Below are 23,547 nucleotides of genomic sequence, written 5' to 3'. Positions count from 1 at the left end.
AAAAAAATGTCAGATTTGCATCGTTTAGCTCAACATTTGAGAGAAAATTTCAAACAATGTACTCTACTCAACATTGTTGACAATGATCAAGACGTTGCAGCTTTCCCGAACGACAAGATCAACAACAAAACTGCCACTTGTCAATTACAATTTTCGAACGATCCTCCGTTCAATCTCGATATTCAAATCCTTCCAAAAACCGAGAATGAAGAGCACATCGACATGTGGAGCCTTCACTTTTTCAACCATGATCATTCCAACAATTTCACACTTTCCTTTTTTAAATTATTTCAAATTTTTGAACCCTCGTGTGATGATCATGAAAACACGACCACACCTTCAAAAATCATCATTGAAAAGAAAATCGATGAAAATTCCAAACAATGGATTCACTCCACAACAATTCCATTGAATCATGTCCACATTCACATTCCGATGAAAAAAACAAATTTATTATTTCGTTTGGAATGTGAAATTGTGGATTTGAGTTCGATCAAGAAAAATCTTCCAAAATTATTTCGAGAGGAGAATTTGACACATTTGAAATGTGTATGTGATGTGATCAAAACCAATACACCAAATGAAATTCGAATGCATTTTGATATTCAATTGGAAAAGAATATGGAAATGATAGAACCTGTTTTGATTGTTGACACTCATTCCACAGATAAACAAATGAGTACCAAGTTTGATGTACAATTACTAGTGCGTACAGATATTCCTGGAGTGAACACTCTTCAATTGTCAAATGTTGAAACAACCGATGATGGAAATACTCGTGGCATTATTGTGAAATGGAAGGATGCCTTTGGTATTCCAAAATTAGTAATTTCAAATGCCATTGTGACATTTAATGTATCCAACAAGTTGCAATTAGCTATCGAATGTCACATTGCAACCAAACATCATAATTATATTTTCCGTGGTAAATTATCAGACTCTATGATTGCAATTATTGCCACAAGAAGCGATCCTATTACTTTACAAGAATTGTCTCATCTCTTTTGTGAATTTATGGGTATTGAACCATCAGACAAGTTTCAAAAACACAACAATGATATCCAATTAAGCAATTTAACTCTCTCAATTTCATCTGGAGATGGAACCATTGAAAGTTACAAAGTGAAAAAGGGAATTATGATTTCATGTCAATTTAAATTTTATTCACTTTCCAATTTGAAATGTTCCATTCATCTCTCTCCCGAAAATATTTTACAAGTGAGAGGAACTGTTGAGCTGAATGATCATTTTCCAATTCTTAACTCTCATCTTAAAGAATCAATGATGAAACTATTGAAAGGTTCAAAATTATTTTTCGAATGGAATGTCATGACACCTACCAAGATATCGATGGGAGCAGTGTGTAAATTCCAATTCTTGGACACGATCGTGATGGATGGAAGAGTGTTTTTCCAATCGACCATTGGAGTAGATTCTTTAGCTCCAAAACTGTTGGTACTGTGTGGATTGGAACATGAAGAGTCCTTGTCTCTATATTTTCCAAATCAACCCATGATTCAGACAGCCATTACCAATATTGAGAAAATTGTCAAGTACGAAAAAGCATACTTCATTTTGAGTACTTTTGATTATTTTTATGATGACACTTCTATGGATTTATCATTGAAGGAAATTGATGAATTGAAAATTGATATTAAGGCAAATTCATTGAGTTTGATTCTCGTGTTAGATTCTAACAATAGCAAATGGTACATGTTAAATGACAAGTTTAAAAGAAGTTATCAATGGTTGACTTGTTTGATATCATCCAAGTTGAATATTTTACACACAGATTCGAGCTCACCAATTTCATCAACAATGGAAAGCACAAACGAAACATCTCTTGAAAAGAGTGACCACAAGGAAATCTCAGCAGATTTTGAAACTATTTTAACCATAGTGGTTGGAAACGGAAGAACTCTTCTTCAACCAGCTCAATTTGGTTTTGGAGTCAGTTTTAACAATTTAAAGTTTCCAGTTGGTACTCGAATTGCATTTGTGCCTCTCAATCTCTCGCTCTCTGTTTCTCAAAATCCAGAAGTTCTATTCCAAGTCGGAGTTGAAATCATTCCACTTAATATTTTCACACAAGTGACCAATGCCATTCTCTCAAAATTGAACATTGAATCTCATAATATGATTGCAAAACCGTCACAAGAAACACCAACTCCACTTCTCTTCATTCTCGAAGGAATTGTCAGTGCAACAGATATTCAATTATTTGGTAAAATGAAAGGACAATGGAATCAACCCTTTGGACTTCAATGGTTAACCATTGGAGATTGTGAATTAGGAGTGGATTTAAATTATGCAGCACTTGCTACTACTGGATTGCCCTCTGGTGTGAGTATGCAAGCGAATGTGACTCTGTTCAATGACAAGAAACTTGGAATGTACATTTCGATGAATGAGAATATTTTGGAAGATTTCTTGATTTTGAAAATGGAAAATTTTGGAATTCAAGATATCATGACACTCGCTCAATATGTATTGAATATTCAATTTGAGAGCAAACTTGCCACTTCGTATGAATATGTGCGCATCGTCAAAGCTGGAATTAGTTTATCTGCAAAATCCATGATGATTCGAGATGGTTTTACAACCATGGATGTGGCTACAGGTAAAAAAACTGTCAAACGTCGAAAAATTCCAATGGGCATGACACTCTTTTCAGACATGGTCATTCAATTACCAAAAATTCTGGAAAAATCCATCGAAGGAATTTTGGCTGCCATGATTACTCCATCGAGTGGAATTCAATATTTTGGAAAAATTTCACAATTCAAATTGTGGAATGGTAACATTATTGTGAGTGGATTTGACGTGGAAAACAAAACACTCATTCCAGTCGAAAACAAGAAACTTGCTGAAAATAAGGACGTGTTAGATTTTAAATTATTACAAGGATTATTTCCATCCAATGAAAATGAAAATGGTTATACCTCTTCACAATCCATTGAAAAGAGTCCTGAAATTTATCTTTTCATTCCATTCAACAATTCACAAAGTCCTAAAATGCGTGTTTCTGGAATGATTGAATTTTTGGACATGTTTAAATTTGGTGCTGATCTTATTTTTGCTCCTTCGACTGGAGAAGTGAGTTTTATGGCAGAAATTGGATTAGCAGAAGGTATTGACTTGTTGATTCAATTTTCACAAACTTTTACTGGACCTCGCTTGAAAGGTAAAATCAAAGGATTAGAAAAATTAGCTCTTCTCATTCGACATGCAATTAAGGAATACAAGATGAACAATGATAGCACTACTACTCATAAGAACAATGATAGCACTACTACTCATAAGAACATGGCTATAACAACAACAAATTTCATGGAAACAAATTCTGAACAAGATGAGAAAAAGTTGAGAAAAATTCTTGAATTTATTAAGGAAAAAATTAGAGCTGAGAGAGAGTTGAACATGGCCGAAAAGAAGGTCGAAGAGGCACGTCGAAAATATTCTCTAAAAATTGGAGAAAGTATCTCACGAATGAATCAGGAAATTTCCAATTTCACAGAAATGGGAAGACAAATTTTTGAACAAGTCAAAGATGTCATCATGGAACGAAAAGTATTCAACAAGTGTGTGGATGAATGGCATGAAACTCAGAAATTCTATGAAGAAAGTATGGAGGATCTTGATAAGGCCATTGAAACATTCAAACAAATGCTTCATGACTATTGTGTGAAAAATTCACAACTTTTCAAAAATGTGAATTCCACTTTGGATGACATTTCTCAAGCTGTAATGGAAAAACTCGAGAATTTATCTCATGATACACGTAATTTAATTTGTGATGCTTCCATTCATGTATTAGAATTGATCCAAGTCAAGTTTTCGATCGTAGATTTGGATTTCCTTATTGTTGACCAAGATGTACTGGCACTTCAAATGACATTTATTTTAGGAAAATCGGATGAAGAAAAGACAATTACATTGAAGAATATTAATTTGAGAAAACTCAAGAATGTGGTTGCTGATGTTGCCTTTGTCATTATTTCACATTTTACAAAATCATATCAAGAGAATACTTCTCAGAGTTTGAATTCAAAAAAGGAACAAAAAGAAGGACAAGACATGAATCAACACACAGCGAGACGTCGTGGTGGTTTTTGTTGCTTTAGAGGAGATTAGACTTGTTGACAAGATTTACACGAGCTCGTTCAAAAAACTTACGTTTTATTTATGTGGCATCATAGAGTGAAGAGCAACAACCAAAATTGATAGGTCCTTCCATGTTCGTGTAACCTGCAAATCACGATCAATAATTTATAAAAAAATGTTAAGAAGAGCACCACAATCGTTGAAGAGGATATGCCCTCATGGAACGACTATTGGGTATTCACAACAACGGTTGTATAACACAAAGGGTGTATTTAACACGTCTGACAACGCTTCACCTGACGGAGACAAAAGCACCTTTTCTAAGAAGCGTTTTAATAAAAAAACCCGGTTTTGGATCCATGAAAAAGAGAATGGCAGTACAAAGAACAATGAAAAAGATTCCTCAACACAACAAGAAAAGGATAAAAATCGCTATAAATTTTCTACTCTGGACAAAATTGTGATTTTTTTGTTTAGAGTGGTTGGTGTGTTATGCTTTGCGGGACCAGTGTTTCTAGTTGCGTTTTTTTTGACAGGGTGGGTTTTAAATATCATGAAAAAGCTATAAAATCAGCAGGTAGTAGAATGTCACAACAAAAGATTGAACACTGATTGGATCATTTATTTACAAATTTCAATACTTCTTCAATCGTATGCCCGCTCATTGAATAGGTATGACTTGGAAAAACAATATCAATCTCATTCGACAAACTATTCACTAATTGCTTGATATTTTGCTTTGACATGGAAAGGTTAAAAGATGAAAGTGGATAGGAATATTCTAGCTTGCTCTTCTTTTTTGTCAAATTTTGTAATGCGTCTTCAAATATAAATGATATTAATATATTATTTCAATACAATAGACAGTAGTGGTTCAATTATTATTTCAATTCAAAACAGTACAATGTAAAAACTCTTACCTCCACAAATTAACACTCGATCTTCCTCATGATAAAAACAAGTGTGACCTGCTGTATGACCTGGACAATGACATGCACACAAACAATGGCGATGTGGTGCATTGGAAGACGATTCCACAATTGTGGATGATTTTGAATTATTAGTTTCATGTTGTGTTTCTTCAATAATTTGTTGACCATTCTCCACCACTTTCTCCGATGTTTCATTCTTCTTCTCTTCTTTTATATAATCCCTAGTTGTTGCTTTGATGGTACTTTCTTTAGAATTCATAATCATGTCCAAGTTCTGGCAAGGCACTTCCATTTTCGGATCACTAAACAAGTATTTAGTCATACCAAACAACCAATACTCTGATTTCTGTTCTCGAAATTTCTTACCATCTCGAATGTATTCCAAATCTTGGGAATGAGAATAGACGGGCAAGGCCTGATCCGAATATTCCCATAATTTTCTAACTCCTCCACAATGATCAATATGAAAATGTGTGATGAGTACTTGATCAATTTCCAAAAGAGCTTGTTTGTAATGTTCTTCCTCTTCACCCTTATCAAAGAATTTAGCAAGAGCCTTCATGATTATTTGTTCATAACCTGGTGGTCCGACATCTACCAAGGAATATCGGGATTGAAGGGAATCATGAACGAGAAAAACACTCACGGGAATGGTGAATTTGGGAAAGACCTTTTCGGCCATGGCATATGGAATGTTGAGTCGATAGATGTGCTCGGAGATTTTCTCAAACTCACCCGAATAGAATTTAGAGAAATTGAAACCATGTTCAACCGAAGACGAAGAGGTGGTGGATGCTGACATTTTTTGTGTTGGAGAAATTCATGGAAACGAAGAACCTCAAAATCTTCCTATGCCAATTTGAGTTGGGATTGGAATGGAGCGGAGGAATGATTAATGGTGCGTTTAAAATGTGCATCCCTCTCAAGAACTTGTTTTTCAAAGTGTCGGGTGTTGACATGAAATGAAGAGAAATTAATGGTGGTTTATTGGCACACTGGAAATAACACTATGAGTGGCAATGCCTTGAAGCAACGCATAGTGAGTGTAATAGATGGCTTCTTCTCTGGTCTTGCAAATGAAGTTCAACATTACCTTATCCTCATAATTACAGGTCAAGAAAATAACATTTACAGGTTTTCCTTTTGAGGTGGTATGGAATGCTGTCTGAATGATCTTCTTGAACTTTCCTTCTCCATCATAGGTGGATGTGTAATCGGTGGGTTTGACTAACATCTTAAAGCTTCCTTTCTTTTCAGAGTCCAGTTGATAATGTTTCAAATAATTGGCGATAAACGAATCTGCCACTTTTTCAAAGGACGAGTCCATCTTGTGATACATGACAGTAAGCTCATCCTTTGCAATATTGCCATGAAAGACCTCCATAAAGATCATGTCAGTCGTGTCCTTATTGGTGGTGATGGCAAAATATTCCTCAGGCACACAAGGAATAAAGGTAGCTCCAAATTTCATGTCATATTTGAGACCAGGAATGGATGGAAGTTGCGAATAAATCACTTCTTCATTGGATTTATCTCGAATCCATTTGTACTTGATATAAATCGTTCCACTCTTGGTATCCCGAAGAGGTAAACTAAGGCTGTACTCTTGATCGGGAAGAATATCTTCATTGGCTGAAAGGGTTAATTCGCATCGTCCTATGAAATCCTGTATCAAACGGAAATGAAGTTGAAATCAATGTATCATAGGAGTCATGTTTCAAGAGGCTCATCATCAACTTACATCACTTGTGAATCGGTCCCAATCGTATACTTCCAATTTCAAATGCAAGACATGAGTACCATCCAATCGGTAGAACCTCACGACTTCATTCCATAAGGGATTCAATGTTTTCTTTCTGACCTGAGTTTTCCGAGTATAATGATCATTAAGGATGACCTTTACATAACTGGTGGATATTCATGCAATGCATTGTCATTAAGCAACATTTCATTATTATTATAATAATAAATACGTGTTTACATCAGTACTACTTACGGATCAGAAAACCCATTGAGATCAGCAGCCATCAAATGCTCTCCTCGCTCAATCGTAATTTCAAAGAAATCATCCGTGCGAAAAACTTCTTCTTCCAAGGAAGGTGATACTTGTTCTTGGCCATGCTTTGACTCGTTCATTTTTTGCAGTCGTTATCCAACAAATACGGTAATTGGATCTGTAAAGAAACTTTTTCAAAGGAGACTGATCAAAACCTCATGTAACACTTTCATTCTGTTACTGTCTTGAAATGATAAGCCATTTTGATAGGAATGCAAAATTTGTATTCATGAATGGAAATATTTTCGACCTATTGTCATGTAAGGACGAATCGATTTTACTTTCCATTTTAAACTAAATTACTGTTGCTTGTTTAGTAAGTCAAAAAGAGTGCGGAAGAATTGATCCCCCCATTGAATGTGAACACTCCCACCTTCACAAACGATAGTGGCCTTGCAGGAGGAATCCTGTGATTCATGGATCAATGAGAGTGCTTCCTGGTTTGTGGATGGATTTACGGATGGCAAACATCTCGAGTAATACTGTTGTTGATCGTTTGGAGTTGTACACGGCACCATCGATAATTTGGATTTTAAACTGTTTGGAGTCGTTGTTGCCACATTGCATGGTGTGTGAAAGGTTGAAGGAACTGTTGGACCAGTAGAAGAAGTTAGACAAGTATTAGAAGAGGTTAGAGGAGAGACATACATCATGGATGTCGATGCCGTGTGGTGGTGGTGTGGATCAACAGTTGCAGCAACAACATGTGGTGTGAATAAGTTCGTCTCTGCTGTCATCTTGGTTTGAAATGTCAATGGTTGTGGTGCCACCATGGATGAATTTGTTGTCATTTCCCTGTTGCTCGAGTGATCACGATTGTTCATGGATTCAAATTCGATCGACTCTACAATGGTGTGATTCATAGATGGAGGTGTGAAAACTTGTCCACTGGGTGAAACGATACTGCTAGCTGTCGATCGCTTATCGGGGCACAAGGATGAAATGTCTTCTTGAAGAGGGGACAAGAGTTCCATAGATTGAGAAGTAGAAACAATGGAGGTTGTTTCATTCATCTTCAGAGAAAGATGTGAAGAGTTCATCTTGCCTTGTTTCTTGGATCCAACATTCTTCTTCTTGCTCTTTGGTTTCGTCATGTTGGTAATGCTCCTATTGGAAAAATTGGCGGATGAAGAAGATGACATTGCGTCCTTCGAAGGCGTTCTGTGAGACTCTACCGAATTTGGAAATGGAAAGGTGGAGTGTAAGACTTGTGTGAAATTTTGTGCTGCAGCAACAGTTGTTGTCAACGACGATGATGAAGCTGTTACTGACTTGTTCTTTGAAGTGTTGCCATTGATGTTATGTACAGAAGCTGTATCGCCATGTACATGTGGTGCAACGATCGAGGATGACGCCGACCTCGTATTATTAACATTGATATTCGTATCACCACATTCATATCTTAAAAAGTCATCACCAAATCTCTGTTCAAAGTAATTCTGTAAAAAGTTATTTGTGTTAATTTCTCGTCTGACTCTACGAATTCCAGTCTTGTACACACAAGCACACGATGTGTTGGATGGTAATGGACCGTATCGTTTGATTCGATTCGATCGTTCTCGAGAGAGTCTCTGTGGCACTCGTTTCGTTTCGTCAACAATATTGAAAGAGGGCATAATGGTTCCGTGTGTGAAAGTGAGTATTCGTTTTCGTTGGTTGTTTTTTCTGTTCAGCCAGTCAAGTCTTTCTTGTAGGAAAGGAAGGTTTTTTGTGTATGGCTGTTGATTGTTGTGTGTGTTGCTACAAGAGGCCAATCAGATATTTATCCATACAAGTTTTTCCTAAACATGCCAACGCGGTAGTCGTACTCTTGATTTAAAAGGTTAAGTTTTTTGTTGCATGGAAGCTGAACTGCCCGTGAGAATTTCATGGACGGTGTTTTACAAGAAGAGTGGTTCGCTGGCAGTGTGTTGGCACGCAACGCTCGAGAGAATGAGTGTATCTTGCACGCGCGTCTTGTATAAATCTCGAAGAGCATTATGTCATAAGCCACTTGCTCCAAGCCTCTTACATAAATCTTGAAAATCATTTCACAAAAGAAGGAAGTGGTTTCTTTGAGGGAAACATGCGAAAGGAGAATACTAGCATGCTGTGAGAGCGGTTATGTCGTGAGTTGTGCTGAATCGTAATCGAAATTATTGAATTCGGATCGTAGGGATAATTGAATGTTGGTCCAGTGTTATTTCAACCCTCTCTTTATTGCCGTTTTCGAGATGAGTTGCCATAAAGTGTGAGAGGATCAAAACAGTTGCATGGATGAAAACAAACTTTCGTATTTTAGTAGCTACCAAAATCAGTCTACACACCTCAAAATCAGAAATTCATATTGTTTAACTAATTAAATTTAAAGCTTCGATAAGATTCTTTCTGGCAGTTTCCACGTCTTCAAATTGTAGCGAACTAATGGCGAATTTACATAATTTTTGTGCTTTCATCATGTTATCGAGAGGTATATCCTTACTTCCTCCGACAGTACTTGTTATATGGCTTGTCACGTGTTGTTGTGGAGGTGGTGGTGTGGTGTGTGAAGGCTGAGAAAATGAAGGAGGGGATACAGTGGTTCTTTGTTGCTGAATGGTAGGCTTTGGTAATTGTTGACTTGTCGATGAAGGTTGGATGCTGTTACTTGATGCAGTATTGAATGTTGGTGATGGATTCAATGATGTTTCCTGTTTAGGTTGCTGCTGACTGCCCCAAGGTGGTGGCGGTGTTGAAAATTGTTGTTGCAGTTGACTGAATGTCTTTGGTTGTTGGAATGAAGTTTCCTCGGAAGATGTTGTTGGTGAAACATTCATATAGTCGTTTTGTTGTTTCTGAGATGGTTGCTGCGGTTGATAATTAAATTGAGTTTGTTGTTGTGATGAGCTATTCCAATCATAGCTTGGTGATGGCTGTCTTTCCTTTGCGAGTTGATTCTCCTGCTCTTGCAAATATCTGTTTACTTCATCCTCTTCCGAACTTTGATTACTTGTTGGATTAATTTGTTGATTAGAATAATATTGCAATTGGTCGTCTTGATCTTCTGCTTGTTGATCTTCGACTGGAGGAACTGGTTGACCAGTACGAATTGATTTTTGAATTTCGGCTGCTCTCCATTTGGCATACTTTTGCTTTTCTACCATCTAAGAGTGTAGTTAATGATAAATCATAATTTGCGTGAATAAAATCAAATTAGTGCTAATAACTCCATTATGATGACATACATTTGATGATAAATCTCCAAACTGTTTGGTGACTTCAATAAGAATAGATGCTGCATAGTACAGTTTTGCGATTTGACTATCATCATTAATCATAAAAAGAAATATCAAGCCAAAGTGAATCATGTTGTTGTGGCGAAGATGTAATGTCAATAGAACAAATGTATTTTCGTTTATCCATAGGGATGTGGTAATTGTGGTGATCACACGGACAAGTTTTGATCAACAACAATTAAATATTACTACGGATACTTACGTGTCGTGCCTGCCTTCTCGATCGGCATCATCAGCCTTCTTGAAAACCTTCAAAGCAAACATTTCCACCATATCCTTTGCTTCAGATTCCTGAGCTTCAATATTCAATTGTTCCTTGTCTTGTTCCAACCGATCCATTAAATCCGTTAATATCTGAGTCGCCTCATCATCGGATTGATCTTGAGATTGTACAATTGAAATTCCCAACTGAACAGCATATGTTCTACAATAAAAGCTTACAATAGGTGCACGCTTTTCAAATTCGTTAGCTCTCTGCAAATACGGAACGAGAGGCTTCAGTATGGGTGGATAATCGGAGAGAGGAGTGGCCATTTTTTTGTAATTGAATTCCTTTTACCAAGGAATAACGATGAGTTCTTTTCAGGCGACGAGTTGGAACCAAGGAATGGGATACCTAGGAGGATCTCAGTGAACAGTATTTTTGTTTTTTTAGATGAAATAGAAACTCAATCCTGATGGCTTCCAATTCAAAAATGCTGAACATAGTGTCTTGAATTATGCGAACTGCCCTTGCTCCTATTTCCAAATCAAAAAACTTTGAGGAGCAGCAGATTTATTGGATTTTGATATTCTTTCTGAGGGCATAAACTTTCCGTAATAAAAAGACAGCTTTCTCAATGGCAAATCCGGTAATTTCTGGTTGAACGTTCGATTCTAATAACACAACGAGATGACACTTGTGTTCGACAGTGACCACTTGTAGATTTTTACCGTTCCCTTTTATGGTTAAATTTTGCATTTCACCATTCAACAATCGATCACAATTATTGACCAAAAACTTTAAATCTGCTTCGAGCTGTGGCTTGGTTGTTGTTAAAATTCCTTCATCTCCACTTTCAATAAGCCAAGAATTTAAAATTCCTCGAACTCCATCCACTGTTTTGAATGATTTTCAATGTGTGCCAAATGTCACAATGAATATCAAAAAAATCAATTTTCAAAATCCAACAAGATATTCAAAACCAAATGATCATTCCGAATCCATACATATATTTTCAACAATAAATCTTCACAACATGGTTCAAAAACACTTACAATGTTCAATAATGGGATACACAAGTTCCAAATAAATTTCTGCCAACTTGGCTTCAAATATTTTCTCATCGACGTTAATATTATTAAAATCATATTCTTGCTGTTCCATCCAATCATCAATGGTCATTTGATCCATCGAACTGAAATCCGAATTCCCTTTAAATTGTTGAGCTGTATCAATACTTGCTGACGAGTCCTCTCCATCAAAGGATGACAATTGACTTTTTTGATTACTACCAAACAAGTTCATTCCCGTATTATTCAGTGTTTGTGGAGAAGTTGCTTTTGCATTATTGTTTGGTAATCCATTGGATGATATCGAGTTGTTGTTATTGAGTGAAGAGTTATTGGAAGCAGCATTTGGATTTTTAAATGAATTGGAATAGAGAGTTTTGCTTGGGATGGAAGATGGAGTTCGAAAGGTGGCAATAAATCGATCTAAAAGTTCCTCGGCGACGAGTTTTGCAAATTCATAACCCTAAATACATGTATATATAGAAGGAGTGTATGTTCATGATTGGAGTAGTAGAGTATCCATGTGCGTTCGGAACAAACACCAATTTTTGAAATCATAAAGTGTCGGTTCATTATGTTGGATGAGACATGATTTCACACACACACCAAATGGAATAGTGTACAGTGGTTGGGAAAATTTATAATAATATGGTCAAGTTGTTGATGACAAATTGTATTCAGTGATGTCGGAGAAGTGAGTGTTCCATGTGTGGTCCGTAAATTCATGATGAAATCCGAGCAAATATATGGTGGTGGTCATCATCATTTGAAAAATATAATTTAATAACACGTAGAAACATACATCGGTAATGTCGTGCATTAAAATACATAACAATTTGCTTTGTGTATTTTCCTCTATGGTCACTCCTCGATTGTTGAGTTCGAAATAGGAAAGTTTATGATCAACCTCTCGTTTTGATTTTACAAATAATGTGACTATGAGGTTTGAAAGACGAAGGAAAATATCACGGTCTAGATCCGTTATTAAAGACTTTTTGAATTTTATCACACCCGTGTTGGTGGTTATCAGTATCAACTGCAGCATTTTTTCTGTTTGTGTTGACATCACACATGGTTGACATCTGATCGCAAGTGAACTCTTTATTTGTCCTTGTTAATGCTTCTTTGACAAGAATTTGAGCACTTCATTGTATGAAGCGCCAGTTTGAGTAGAGGACGATGCTGCAACATTTCTTGTTGTGGATGATGAGGAAGATGCACCTGCAACTGATGACGAGGCACCAGTTTTGGAAGATGTTCCTGCAACTGAAGAGCTACTGCTGCCCAGTCCAAATCTGCTGGTAAGGGGTGTTGTGACTGGAGTGGATGCAGTGGAGTTTAAGGTTATGGATTGGAATGCGTAGGGATTGAGATTGAGGTTGGGTCGTTGTACTCCTCTAGGAACCTTTGAAGAAGCATCAGGTGTTTGTTGTTTCGAAATGGTCGACGTCGAGATGGTAGGAGGTGTGTAATTGAGAGCATTAGCTGGATTATTTGCGTTAATGTTTCTCAGCTGTTGTGAAATGCTCTGTGCAAAACGATCCTCTGCTTGTGGAAGTGAGTCGTCATCGGTTGTTTCTTCCTGTTCAGAGTCATATGCTTCTTCATCTTCGGAATCTTCTTCATCTTCTTCCTCTATTATGTCTTCTTCCTCTTCTTCATCCTCTTCCTCGTGATAGTCTAGCTCTGGTGTCATGGGTCCTTTTCCCTTATTATCCTTAGAAGTAGGCACATCATCATCATCGTCTTCATCGTCATCATGATCATGATCGTCAATTTCTGAGTAATCGTCGTCACTGTTCCATAAATCATCAATATCCTCGTCACTATCCACCAGTTTAGAGGTTCCGTCATATCTCAGCTTGGCCATGAAAGGTTCTTTCAAGAGATCATCGACTGATGGTCTAACATCAGGATTTTGCTGGAAGCATTTCTTCAGAAATAGTTTTCCTTCTTCGCTCAAATGTTCAGGTATTTGTGGCGTTTTCCCCTCTGCAATGCGTATCATGACGTAATTGGCATCTCTCTTCTCCATATCAGGATATGGTAGGCCACCAATAATCATTTCTACTACTGTACAAGCCACACTCCAAATATCTGAAGCCTTACTATATTTTTGTTCTCTGATAACCTCAGGAGCCATCCACATTGGTGTACCTTTAACACTATAAGTTTGATGGTTATCAGTAAGTTTTTTGGAATGACCAAAGTCTACCAATTTCACAGTACCAGAGCCGTCAACCAAAATATTGGCTCCCTTAATGTCTCTGTGAATGATACCCTTGTCATGTAAATATTTGAGACCAAATAAAATTTGTCTTGTATAATTTCTAACAACGCTTTCTGCCAAAGGTCCCAATTCTTTGACAATTGCGTCTATGCTGCCTCCCTCTACGAGTTCGAGGTAAATAAATAGCTTGGTTCTTTTCTTGTTAAATTCGGCAGCAATGTATCGGACTATATTTTCATGGTGTAGATCTTTCATCAAGTTGATTTCATTAGCAATCTCCTTCTCAACTTTGTCCGGATCATAACGATAGATGTCTATTATTTTTACAGCCATCCATCCACCTGTGTCTAAATTAAAGCCTTTAACGACTTCGCTGTAAGCACCTCTACCAATGGTTTCTCCTCGTTGCCACTTAATGTCAGTTCCTTGCTGAAGTATAAGAGAATCTTCTTCAACTTTGTCTGAAGAGTCCGATTTTTCTTCACTAATCTCTAATCGTAAATTTTTGTTAAATTCTGCGTATGCACGAACAGCTTCTTGAAGTTCTTCATCGGAGAGTATGGTGATTTCGTCCTTCTCATCGTTTAGTTCTACATATTTCATCACAACAGGAAATCCATACTGCCCATACAAATATTGTTTCAATTCGGAAAATGAAATGTCCACAGGTACTTTGGTGAATATTCTCATGTCACCCTTGTGTACTGCCTTGATCTTCATTGTGGTAGGTTTAGGTGGTTGAGGTATGTCAGGTAAAGGCATTGGAGAAATGGAAGTGAGAGGTGTTAACGAGACAGCCTCAGTAAGAGAGAGTAAAGGTTTCAAATTGGCAACAGTGATTCCCTCAACTAGTTCGGAATTTCCTCCTCCAATAACAATCAATTCCTCTTCATAGACTACGGTAGTATGCCAAAATCTACCTACTGGAATTATTCCTGCAAACCCACATTTTACCCAAACCTTGCTTGGAATGTCAAAAACGTAAACTTCAGAAAAATACTTTTCCCAGTTGGATCCTCCAACAACGATTAGCTTACTTCCTGCAAAAGCATTCATGGTGTGCCCTGCTCGAGCGTCGGGTATTGTGTCTCCCTTGAAAATTATTCTACTCCATTTTTCGCTATCTACATTAAATTTATACATGTCATCAAGGACAATCGTTCCTTGTCTTCCTCCAAAAATGTAAATATCTCTTCCGACGACACAACATCCATGACCAGCTCTGGGAGAAGGTGCTTGACCTTTCGGTTTGATCACTCGCCATTTCTTTTGAGGAATGTCATATGTTTGCAAAATATTGAGATAATCACTATTCATTTTTCCGTCCATTCCTTGGTATGAAGTGATTCCTCCAAATATGTACATTTTGCTGTCTACAACGCAACAGCTATGTGCGGCCCTTGCAACCAGTTTCTTTTTACCGATATTCTCTTTTTGCCACACATTTTCTTTAAGATCGTATACAAATAGGTCTGCTGTGTAAAAACCTTTGTATCTTCCACCAAATAAATACAGTTTATCCTGGTACAAGACGGTGGAATGTCCAGTACGAGGTGCTGGTAAATAGGATTTTTCGGATAACTTGATCCAAAAATGAGTTTCTAAATCATACATATTGTTGGTTTCAATGATCTTCGTTAAAATTGAAGAGCTTTGAGAAAAACTTACTCATGTCAAAAATGCAGACATCATTAAATTCTGTCTGACGATTATCTCCACCAATGATGTAAAGTTTATCATCCACAACGGTGCAAGTGTGAAACCCTCTTGTTGCTGCCTTAAAAGAGGGATTCTTGGCTTGAAGGACGCTCCATGGCAAGTCCACTTTCACCAACTCTGATGAAAGTTGTCTCTTGTTGGTGTGATTGAGATTGCTTGTATCAAGAGGTGGTGGAATATTTGTTTTTCGCTTGTTACCTGGATTTGGTGAAGAGGTGGGAGATGAGGAATTACTGCTTCCTTGCCCTGTACTTGTAGGCAAGTTGCTGCCAGGAGTGTTCGCACGATGTGGTTTGGAGCTGTTAGAACCACCACTATTATGATGTTTTACGGTGTTGCTGCGATTATTGTTGTTGTTGTTTGATCCGTCATTATGTCCAATTCCTTCACTGTCCGAAGAAGCAATCGAAGAATTACTTGTTGTTCTTTTGAGGGAGGACGTCTTGTTGGAATTGAAATTACGAGGTGTTGTGGTATTACTCGAAGCCTCTAATGTCATTTGAGTGATTTGAATGGTTTCATAAAGATCAAATTATTTGATGAAATCTTTCAGCTGTATCAAATAGACTTACCCAATGTTCGTCCACTGTAGGTATTGTTCGAGTTCATAGAACCACTGTTGTCGTTACTACTGTTACCATCAGACTGATAATTCCCAGCCCCTGAAGAGGAGTGAGAAGAAGGTCTATGATGGGTAGGACTTCGTTGATTATTAGGTTGATGATGTTTAGTTGTTGGTTGTTTGTTTCGTTTTGGTGCCATATTGTAAATATGTTGAAAAAAGAGTAATGGATGTTTATGATGAAGAAAGGTGTGATGATGGTGTTGATTGGAATTGATTATTGTGATGATGGATAGTCATAGTAAATAATTTAAGGCATCAATGAGTGAGAACAATTGTTATCGTTGGGTTTTCTAGAATCTAATCAGGTTGTTCAGATTTTCTAGCCAAACGTGTGTTGTAGGATTTTGAAAATAAGTTAATGATGAAAAGGAGAGTAGAGCAATGAATCTTCTTCAAAACGCTACTACAATGATGTACCAGTTGTTGTTATAAACAATGTATGCAACAAATCGAATCCGTCGCAATAACAAAGATCGGTTATAAACGTGAATATGATTATTTTCGTGATGAAATAATTTCAGAGAAGAAAATAATGTACGTCAACGTGTTGGTTCTGTTGGTGTGTACCCTGAGTAGATTCACTAACAACTCGTTCAACAAAGTTTCAAAGTGGACAATTTGTGATGATCGGTTCAGGCCTCTTTGGTGATGATGAAAAATTCACGACAAAGCTGGCAGATGAAGAGAATTTTTTTAAAAAACCTCAAAAAGAAATTTGGGTCAAGTCATTCGCTTTGGTTCAAGTCAACAAAAGTCTACAAACAATACATCCCAAGAAAATAGATATTGGCAAAAGTGGAAACAATTCAAAATTATTCATGTCTATCTCTAAATGTTAGGATTTACAGTTCAATTTACAGTTAGAAAGAGCCTTCAGTTCCGAAACATATCGGTACAAAACGGAAAGATAGGTTTTTACAATGATGTGATAAGGCTTAAACACGTCGTTCTGCAGGGAACGTCTACATGAGTTTTCACTTTTTGGAGAACTTGCTTTAAAAGTTTATCAACATTAAATTCGAGCTCTTATTTAAACTGAGGAATGCCGTAATTGCCTGTCTTAGGTTCCAATGACGACTCTTTACCACTTAGATGGCCATCCAATAACAATAACAAAAAGCTTACGATATTCGTCCCAACATATCAAATCAATCTTTTGATCAGAGATGTCAAACAACTATTAAAGAAAAGTAAACAACAAACTTTAAATTTTACCTCGACTCTTGTGTTAATTTCGAGGGAGCGGAAAGAACAGCACCTTTTACAAAAAAATGCAGAAACAACCAGGTAACAAAGCTTACAATTCGTGTGAAGGAGACGAAGTGCAACATCATCATCCGCATACTGCTGATCATGATCAGAGAATACTAGTTGGAGGGAGAGAGGATGATGTTAACGAAGGATTTACTCCAACTTTATCCGAAGCCTCATCACTCAATGGTGCGCTCGGAAATATTATGGTTGATGATGAAGATGAATTGTATCAACAAGAAAGTTTGAATGTCGTACCCATTCGCCTTTCATTTGAGAAACATCCTTTATTGATTGAAACTGTTATTCAGCACTTGTTTGATTTTACAGATAATCCCTTTTCAATATTGCTGGTCAATCGGACTTGGTACCTCTACTTTCATCATGTATATATTCAACAAAAGAGCAGAAATAAGGATGAAAATCATCCGTCCTTTTTGGAGAGAATTGGACGTTCTATTGCACGGAGGGATATGAAAAAATTAACAAATTTTGTGTACAGTATGCATGTCATGCATAGCCATTTAATGAGAGGAATAACACATGTACAAATTCAAGAGAACAAGAGCAAAAAAGATGAGGCATCATCAATGGATGTGTGCATGACGTTGTCAAACGGCAATATTATCAAGAAAGATAGCTCTAAAAGCACATGGGAAGAATTTACAATTACACAAAAGAAAAAAACTCACGAAAGCCCAAAACCTATTTCGTCCTCCACACAACAGGAATTTTTTGATCAGGCAGAAGATTCCATACTTGGAGGAAGCAATGTTCTTTCATCTGGCACAAAATCTTACTGCACTGCAGTGGTTAGCAAAAAGTCCAATGAAGCCAATGAAAAAAGATTTATTGTGACAGGAGGAAATGATTGTATTATCCGAGTACTCGACTATGAAACTGGAGAGCTACAAGCTTCGTTTAGCAAGGCGAACAGGCAGCCTATTCTTGCTCTTTCGTTGAGTGGAGACAAAATATTCAGTGCTTCTGATGGCGTTTATGTTCTGCAATACAATCAGGTGGATGAAGTAAAAACGGAAATACCAGAACATCTGAATGATAAAGAAGATCATGAATTTGAAAAGAGGACTAAATTTCAAATACCAAAGACAAAATTGTCCAAGGAGGAAGAAAAGAAGAGAGAAAAAGAGTTAAGGAAACAGTACCAAAAAAAGCAGATCAAAGAAAAGAAGGACAGAGGCACTTTAAAAAAGTCAAGAATTGTATTACTCAAATCGTTCAAGCATCAATATGCTGGGCTTGTGACATCAATGCAGATTCACAAATATGACAAATCTCATTTGTTGCTCATCACTTCACACACTGATAACAGCATTCGATTATGGGATTACCACACTGAAACTGTGTTAGCTGTCATTATTGGTGATTATTGTGCACCAGTATTTTCTGCATTTCTCTCGTTCAAAGGATTTGGGAAGCAAAAGTATTTTAGTGTATGCTCAATTAATGACAGTTTTGAAAATGCTTACGTATGGAATCCCAATACCTTACTACCATCTCCCACAGTTCAGTATAACAGCAACCCAAATGCAACCATTGAGGATGTTCTATTTAGGAAAAGAAATTATGATATTTCGTCTCAAAATATTCTATTTCCTGAGAAACACTGCAAAGAATTTGCATTCTTTTCACTCACAACTCCTTTCCAGACCATTTTTTCCATTCCTTTCCAAATTGAAGAAGATATGCTATCATGTTTAGGTAGAAGAACTTCAGAAATTGGAATATTTCAGCCCAATGTTAGTTTGGATATCGTGAATAAGAGAGAAAACCCTCCCATTGAAAAACTCAAAAGTCAGGTTCATGATAGTTCTAGCAGCTATCTTTTAGATGAAATATCGCAGTAAGTATTTAAATTATGATTTCATTTGTGTGACATCAAAGCATGTAAAGAATTCTTGAAGGAGTTGGAACAACATCTGCCAAAGAGATTGCAGCAACTTTGAAAGAACGAATTGAAAAAACGCTTGAAGAACCCTTACTTACATCTACAATTGCAGAATTAATCATATGGTATGCGTGCAGAAGCTCCAATGCACATTTTTCTCAAGTATTTAGTGAAATTTGTTACAGAATTTTGTTTGGACTAAAAACAGGACCATCAAAGGATTCTATCTATGATGTCTTGAAACGAGCTCTCCTATCTGAAAAAGAGCTCTTGGATTTGAAGACATCTTCCAAATTACATCCATTATTTCATACCAAGTTGTCGCATGCATTGCTAATTGCCAACCTTTTCCACATGTATCCAAATTATTTTAGGAGAGTGCTGCGGGAGGTCATTTTGGATGTTGAAAAGGATTTAAGGTCATCATGGGAAGCCAAAAATATGGCTGCTACTAGCTTAAATATAATGCGAATGTATATTTTACTCATTGTCCCATTTACAGATAAGCCTGTAGATATCTCCTATGTTGTCTTGAGCGTTATTGATCCAGAACATCTGGCTTCCATTTCAGATATTATCAAGGAGATTACTCTCAATACCAATTGGGATAGCTCGTTTTACTATGTCACGATTGCCAAGGAAATGCTATCTATATTGGAGTCAAAACACATTTATGATTGGAAATGCAATTTAGAGCAAGATTTCATTTGCAAGATATATTACACTGTAAGTTGATAATACGTATCCAACGCAATTCTAACTCCATATAGGCTGCCTCTTTTAGAGCGTATTACACAAAACAATTTGTGAAAAACAACATTTACAATTCGCGGGAGCGTATAATCTATGTTGAAACAGAAGCAGTACCGTACCTCTATGGATTTGGCAAACGAAACATTATGAAAATTCAGCAGCAATCAAGGGCAAGCGTTTTCATTGGGAAAAGGCCTAACGATCACGATAGGCGAGACAAAATTTCTACCAAGAAACAACATCAAGAAGGTGACACTTTTAAAAAGAAGCAAGAAAAACGACATCAAAAAGAGGAACAGTGTAAAAAACAGCTGTTAGGAGATTACACCAGCGTATCCGTCAGGGGAGAAATTCGCCAGGTGGATTTGGCCCTTGCATTAGTGGACAATCTACTCATCAATTTTTATGATAAGCAGCAAAAATTCAGCAGAAAGTTTGCTCCAATCACCTCACTATTTTTGTTACATGACATGATCAACGTTGAAGAAAGCTTCCTTCTCTTTACACCATATACCAGACTTCCACTTGGTATCAAATATATCAATGAGAGAAGATTTGCTCTGAAACCCATTGGAAAAGAGCATGAGAAGGTTCTTACACTTTCACAAGCTCTCGAAAATCCTGTTCTTTCGAGTCAAAACCTAAAACACATTAGCTATGGTAATGGAACAATCTCAAGAAAGGTTTATTTGAATTTACAGAATGATGTTACCTTTTGTTCGGAGAAATATTATTCAGACAAGGTATTTGACAACCTGTCATGTATTCTACAAAGCCTTAGAGATTACTCACAGCAACGTTTGAAAGTCAAGTTAACAATTGGAAAATTATTCTTTTACCAGTTACCTCAACATATTGAGAGCAACAATAATTGTATTCCATTTTGTAATTTTCTCTATTCATTCAACCAAACAATTCATAATGCATCTGAGGATATTAAGGCATTGCTTTTAAATCCAGCCAGGCATCATTCAGAAAAAAAAGTAATGGATTTGAAGTATTCATTTGATGACAATGTTTCAAAGCATCACCAGGCAACAATAACCTCTAAATTGGCACCATCAATGGCCAAAAAATTTGAATCTGTGATGTGTATAGAAATAGCGGACAAAAAGAACACCCAGTTATTACACTTGAAGTTTATTGTTAAATCTGGTGATCATGTTACTGTGCAATTCAAGTCTTTGAAAACCATTCCTGCAACGCTATGTCATTACTACTACTTGAATCTGACACAAAAAGGATCAAGACAAGAATGTGACAGCTTAATAAGCTTTTCGCCAAATGGAGAAAATGTAGAAAGCCAGTATTATATTTTAATCAAATTTGCGCAACACTTGGAAGAATACTCGACCTCAAACATTCAAACCATTAATCAACTATTGGATTATATTAAGTATCAATTTTTAGAGTTGGAGGAAAATGATAAACCCAAGTATATTAATCTACACGATAACTATATGTTGTCAAACGTTACAGTTGCACAAATATACACTTTTGAATGTTTGTACTCAAAACTGGATACAGACATTTCTTCGATAAGTATGGGAATTGAGAGAAATTTGAACGATTCTGATATTCCCTTGAAAATCAAGTTGATCTATATGCAACACCATTGCTCGCTCCACTCTACAGTGACAAGATATCAATGGAAGATGGAAATTGTCAAGAAACATTATGCTAGTGAGTCAGCAGAAAAAGAGGTCATTCCACTTCTTGATGCTTCTGACATACTTTTGTACTAGTGTTAAACGAGTAATTGCTGGGAAGAATCATTTTCAATAATAGGTCATAATATTTATTGAGACTATACAATGCAAGACAAACTTTCACCACTACTACTTTGAGCAGCTAGTTGGAACTTGAAAAATCACTTTTTCAATTGGGCGTGCGTCTTGACTCTTGTGGTTGCTAATGAACTCTCCAAAATGGAATTCACGATCATTGGGGAGAATTGAGAAGTGTCTACGAAGATATTCACTTTCCTCCAAAGCAGAAGCAACGTTTCCACTGACATTCACGGGTAAGTTCCTTTCAAATTCAAGCTCTGCATCAAATTTGTAAATGGTAGGATAACCCTCCAAAGTGCCCTTGTAGGTCACGACATGGCCATAGTTTTCTTCGGTCATTTCTAATTTCTTTAGCTTGAAGAGACGATAGGTAATGCTATAAAACTTGGCTTGGCCAACGATCATTTGCTGCAAATCTTGCGAAGATGCTGCAAGTTCAACACGGCTAACTTCTCTTACATGAAATCCAAGCTTTCTACACACTGACAAAAAATCATTAGTGTAAAAGACAGTTCCAATGCAGGATCCCAATTTTGTGAGTTGCTGACGAGCCAAAGGATGAAGCTTTCTGTCACTATAAATGTCAGAAAAAACAAATTCTCCACCGAATTTGAGAACTTTGTACACTTGTTCCAAACATTTTTCCTTCTGAGGAGATAGATTGATGACACAATTGGAAGCCACTAAATCAACGCTCTCACTGGGAAGAATGGAGTCCAATTCTTCAATAAGACCTTCGTGGAATTCAATCGTTCCCACTTTCAAATTTGCCTTCTTAGCATTTTCTACAAATTCCATAGTAGTGGACTTGGCCAATTCAATTTGTTTCAGAGTCATGTCAACACCAATGACTTTACCCTTTTCTCCAACGAGTGCAGAAGCAAGAAAGACATCACGACCTGATCCACTGCCGAGATCCAGCACAGTAAGTCCCTTAATACCAAGAGGGATAGGACATCCACAGCCAAAGAAAGTTTCATTCACCTTTTCAGGGATCAGAGGTAACAATTTTTGAATCATGGTGTGAGGCTTCTTGGCAAGGAAACACGAGTTTGAAATGTTGGCTTCGTTGGTTTGTTGCTTGGAATAGTGTTCTTTAACAGACTCATAGATGGCTTCAATGTTATGATCGGATGAGGATGACATTTTGACACGTGGTTTAGGTTATAATAGAGAAACGACAATTTTTTGGGTTGTTGTTTGGATTTTGCTTTCCAACACTCACTTCTCTCTACTTTTAAAGAAATTCGATTTTTTCATGCTAGAAAGTGCGTGAGCACAATTTGCGTTAGGTCAACCAGCCAACACCTCGTGCGCATTAATACGCATTTACTTTTGACCAGAACACATCGTGCGCATTAATGTGCAATAGAGAGATTTTAGAAATTCTGTAACAGTTTATTTGTTGAATTACGTAAGACATGGCGTGTATTAGAGCTGTTGTGGTCAAAAGCATTATTGAGATCATTAAGATCTTTGGTTTGCTTAACCTCTCAATAAAATTGTAGTTGTGATCACGTCAACTGTCATACATCCTGGTTTATCAAAAAAATTTAAACCTATCATTGACGCGCCATCATTAAACGATCCACAACATCAGTATCTTGGAACTCTTCATGCCAATATTTCATTCCGAAACTATTTGTCAATGA

The 23,547-nt window shown here is 36.9% G+C and overlaps 9 protein-coding genes across 9 annotated transcripts; 2 read left to right on the top strand and 7 right to left on the bottom strand.

Annotated features, from left to right (window-relative positions):
* Positions 1 to 6: 6 nt before the first annotated feature.
* C9374_011262 (uncharacterized protein) lies at positions 7 to 4,134 on the top strand (the record flags this gene model as incomplete). The annotated part of the gene is made up of 1 exon (XM_044686898.1): positions 7 to 4,134. The coding sequence occupies one exon, from the start codon at positions 7 to 9 to the stop codon at positions 4,132 to 4,134; it is 4,128 nt and encodes a 1,375-aa protein (XP_044554431.1).
* A 587-nt stretch (positions 4,135 to 4,721) lies between these two features.
* Positions 4,722 to 5,838, bottom strand: C9374_011261 (uncharacterized protein; the record flags this gene model as incomplete). Its single annotated transcript, XM_044686897.1, has 2 exons — positions 4,722 to 4,924; positions 5,025 to 5,838. 2 exons carry the CDS (start codon positions 5,836 to 5,838, stop codon positions 4,722 to 4,724), a joined length of 1,017 nt encoding a protein of 338 aa, XP_044554430.1.
* A 171-nt stretch (positions 5,839 to 6,009) lies between these two features.
* Positions 6,010 to 7,172, bottom strand: C9374_011260 (uncharacterized protein; the record flags this gene model as incomplete). Its single annotated transcript, XM_044686896.1, has 3 exons — positions 6,010 to 6,702; positions 6,778 to 6,943; positions 7,033 to 7,172. The coding sequence occupies 3 exons, from the start codon at positions 7,170 to 7,172 to the stop codon at positions 6,010 to 6,012; spliced, it is 999 nt and encodes a 332-aa protein (XP_044554429.1).
* A 219-nt stretch (positions 7,173 to 7,391) lies between these two features.
* Positions 7,392 to 8,708, bottom strand: C9374_011259 (uncharacterized protein; the record flags this gene model as incomplete). Its single annotated transcript, XM_044686895.1, has 1 exon — positions 7,392 to 8,708. The coding sequence occupies one exon, from the start codon at positions 8,706 to 8,708 to the stop codon at positions 7,392 to 7,394; it is 1,317 nt and encodes a 438-aa protein (XP_044554428.1).
* Positions 8,709 to 9,422: 714 nt separating this feature from the next.
* Positions 9,423 to 10,880, bottom strand: C9374_011258 (uncharacterized protein; the record flags this gene model as incomplete). The annotated part of the gene is made up of 3 exons (XM_044686893.1): positions 9,423 to 10,214; positions 10,296 to 10,371; positions 10,549 to 10,880. The coding sequence occupies 3 exons, from the start codon at positions 10,878 to 10,880 to the stop codon at positions 9,423 to 9,425; spliced, it is 1,200 nt and encodes a 399-aa protein (XP_044554427.1).
* Positions 10,881 to 11,121: 241 nt separating this feature from the next.
* C9374_011257 (uncharacterized protein) lies at positions 11,122 to 12,663 on the bottom strand (the record flags this gene model as incomplete). The annotated part of the gene is made up of 3 exons (XM_044686892.1): positions 11,122 to 11,444; positions 11,604 to 12,081; positions 12,421 to 12,663. 3 exons carry the CDS (start codon positions 12,661 to 12,663, stop codon positions 11,122 to 11,124), a joined length of 1,044 nt encoding a protein of 347 aa, XP_044554426.1.
* Positions 12,664 to 12,732: 69 nt separating this feature from the next.
* C9374_011256 (uncharacterized protein) lies at positions 12,733 to 16,329 on the bottom strand (the record flags this gene model as incomplete). Its single annotated transcript, XM_044686891.1, has 3 exons — positions 12,733 to 15,449; positions 15,517 to 16,056; positions 16,140 to 16,329. The coding sequence occupies 3 exons, from the start codon at positions 16,327 to 16,329 to the stop codon at positions 12,733 to 12,735; spliced, it is 3,447 nt and encodes a 1,148-aa protein (XP_044554425.1).
* Positions 16,330 to 17,463: 1,134 nt separating this feature from the next.
* Positions 17,464 to 21,850, top strand: C9374_011255 (uncharacterized protein; the record flags this gene model as incomplete). Its single annotated transcript, XM_044686890.1, has 3 exons — positions 17,464 to 19,307; positions 19,358 to 20,078; positions 20,123 to 21,850. The coding sequence occupies 3 exons, from the start codon at positions 17,464 to 17,466 to the stop codon at positions 21,848 to 21,850; spliced, it is 4,293 nt and encodes a 1,430-aa protein (XP_044554424.1).
* A 93-nt stretch (positions 21,851 to 21,943) lies between these two features.
* On the bottom strand, positions 21,944 to 23,041 carry C9374_011254 (uncharacterized protein; the record flags this gene model as incomplete). Its single annotated transcript, XM_044686889.1, has 1 exon — positions 21,944 to 23,041. The coding sequence occupies one exon, from the start codon at positions 23,039 to 23,041 to the stop codon at positions 21,944 to 21,946; it is 1,098 nt and encodes a 365-aa protein (XP_044554423.1).
* Between the last annotated feature and the right edge of the window lie 506 nt (positions 23,042 to 23,547).

This window comes from Naegleria lovaniensis (assembly GCF_003324165.1).
Source record: "Naegleria lovaniensis strain ATCC 30569 chromosome Unknown tig004, whole genome shotgun sequence".
NCBI classification, from domain to species: domain Eukaryota; phylum Heterolobosea; class Eutetramitea; order Acrasida; family Naegleriidae; genus Naegleria; species Naegleria lovaniensis.
Note: the sequence above shows the minus strand (reverse complement) of the source record. Positions and strands in the feature narration are given on the sequence as shown.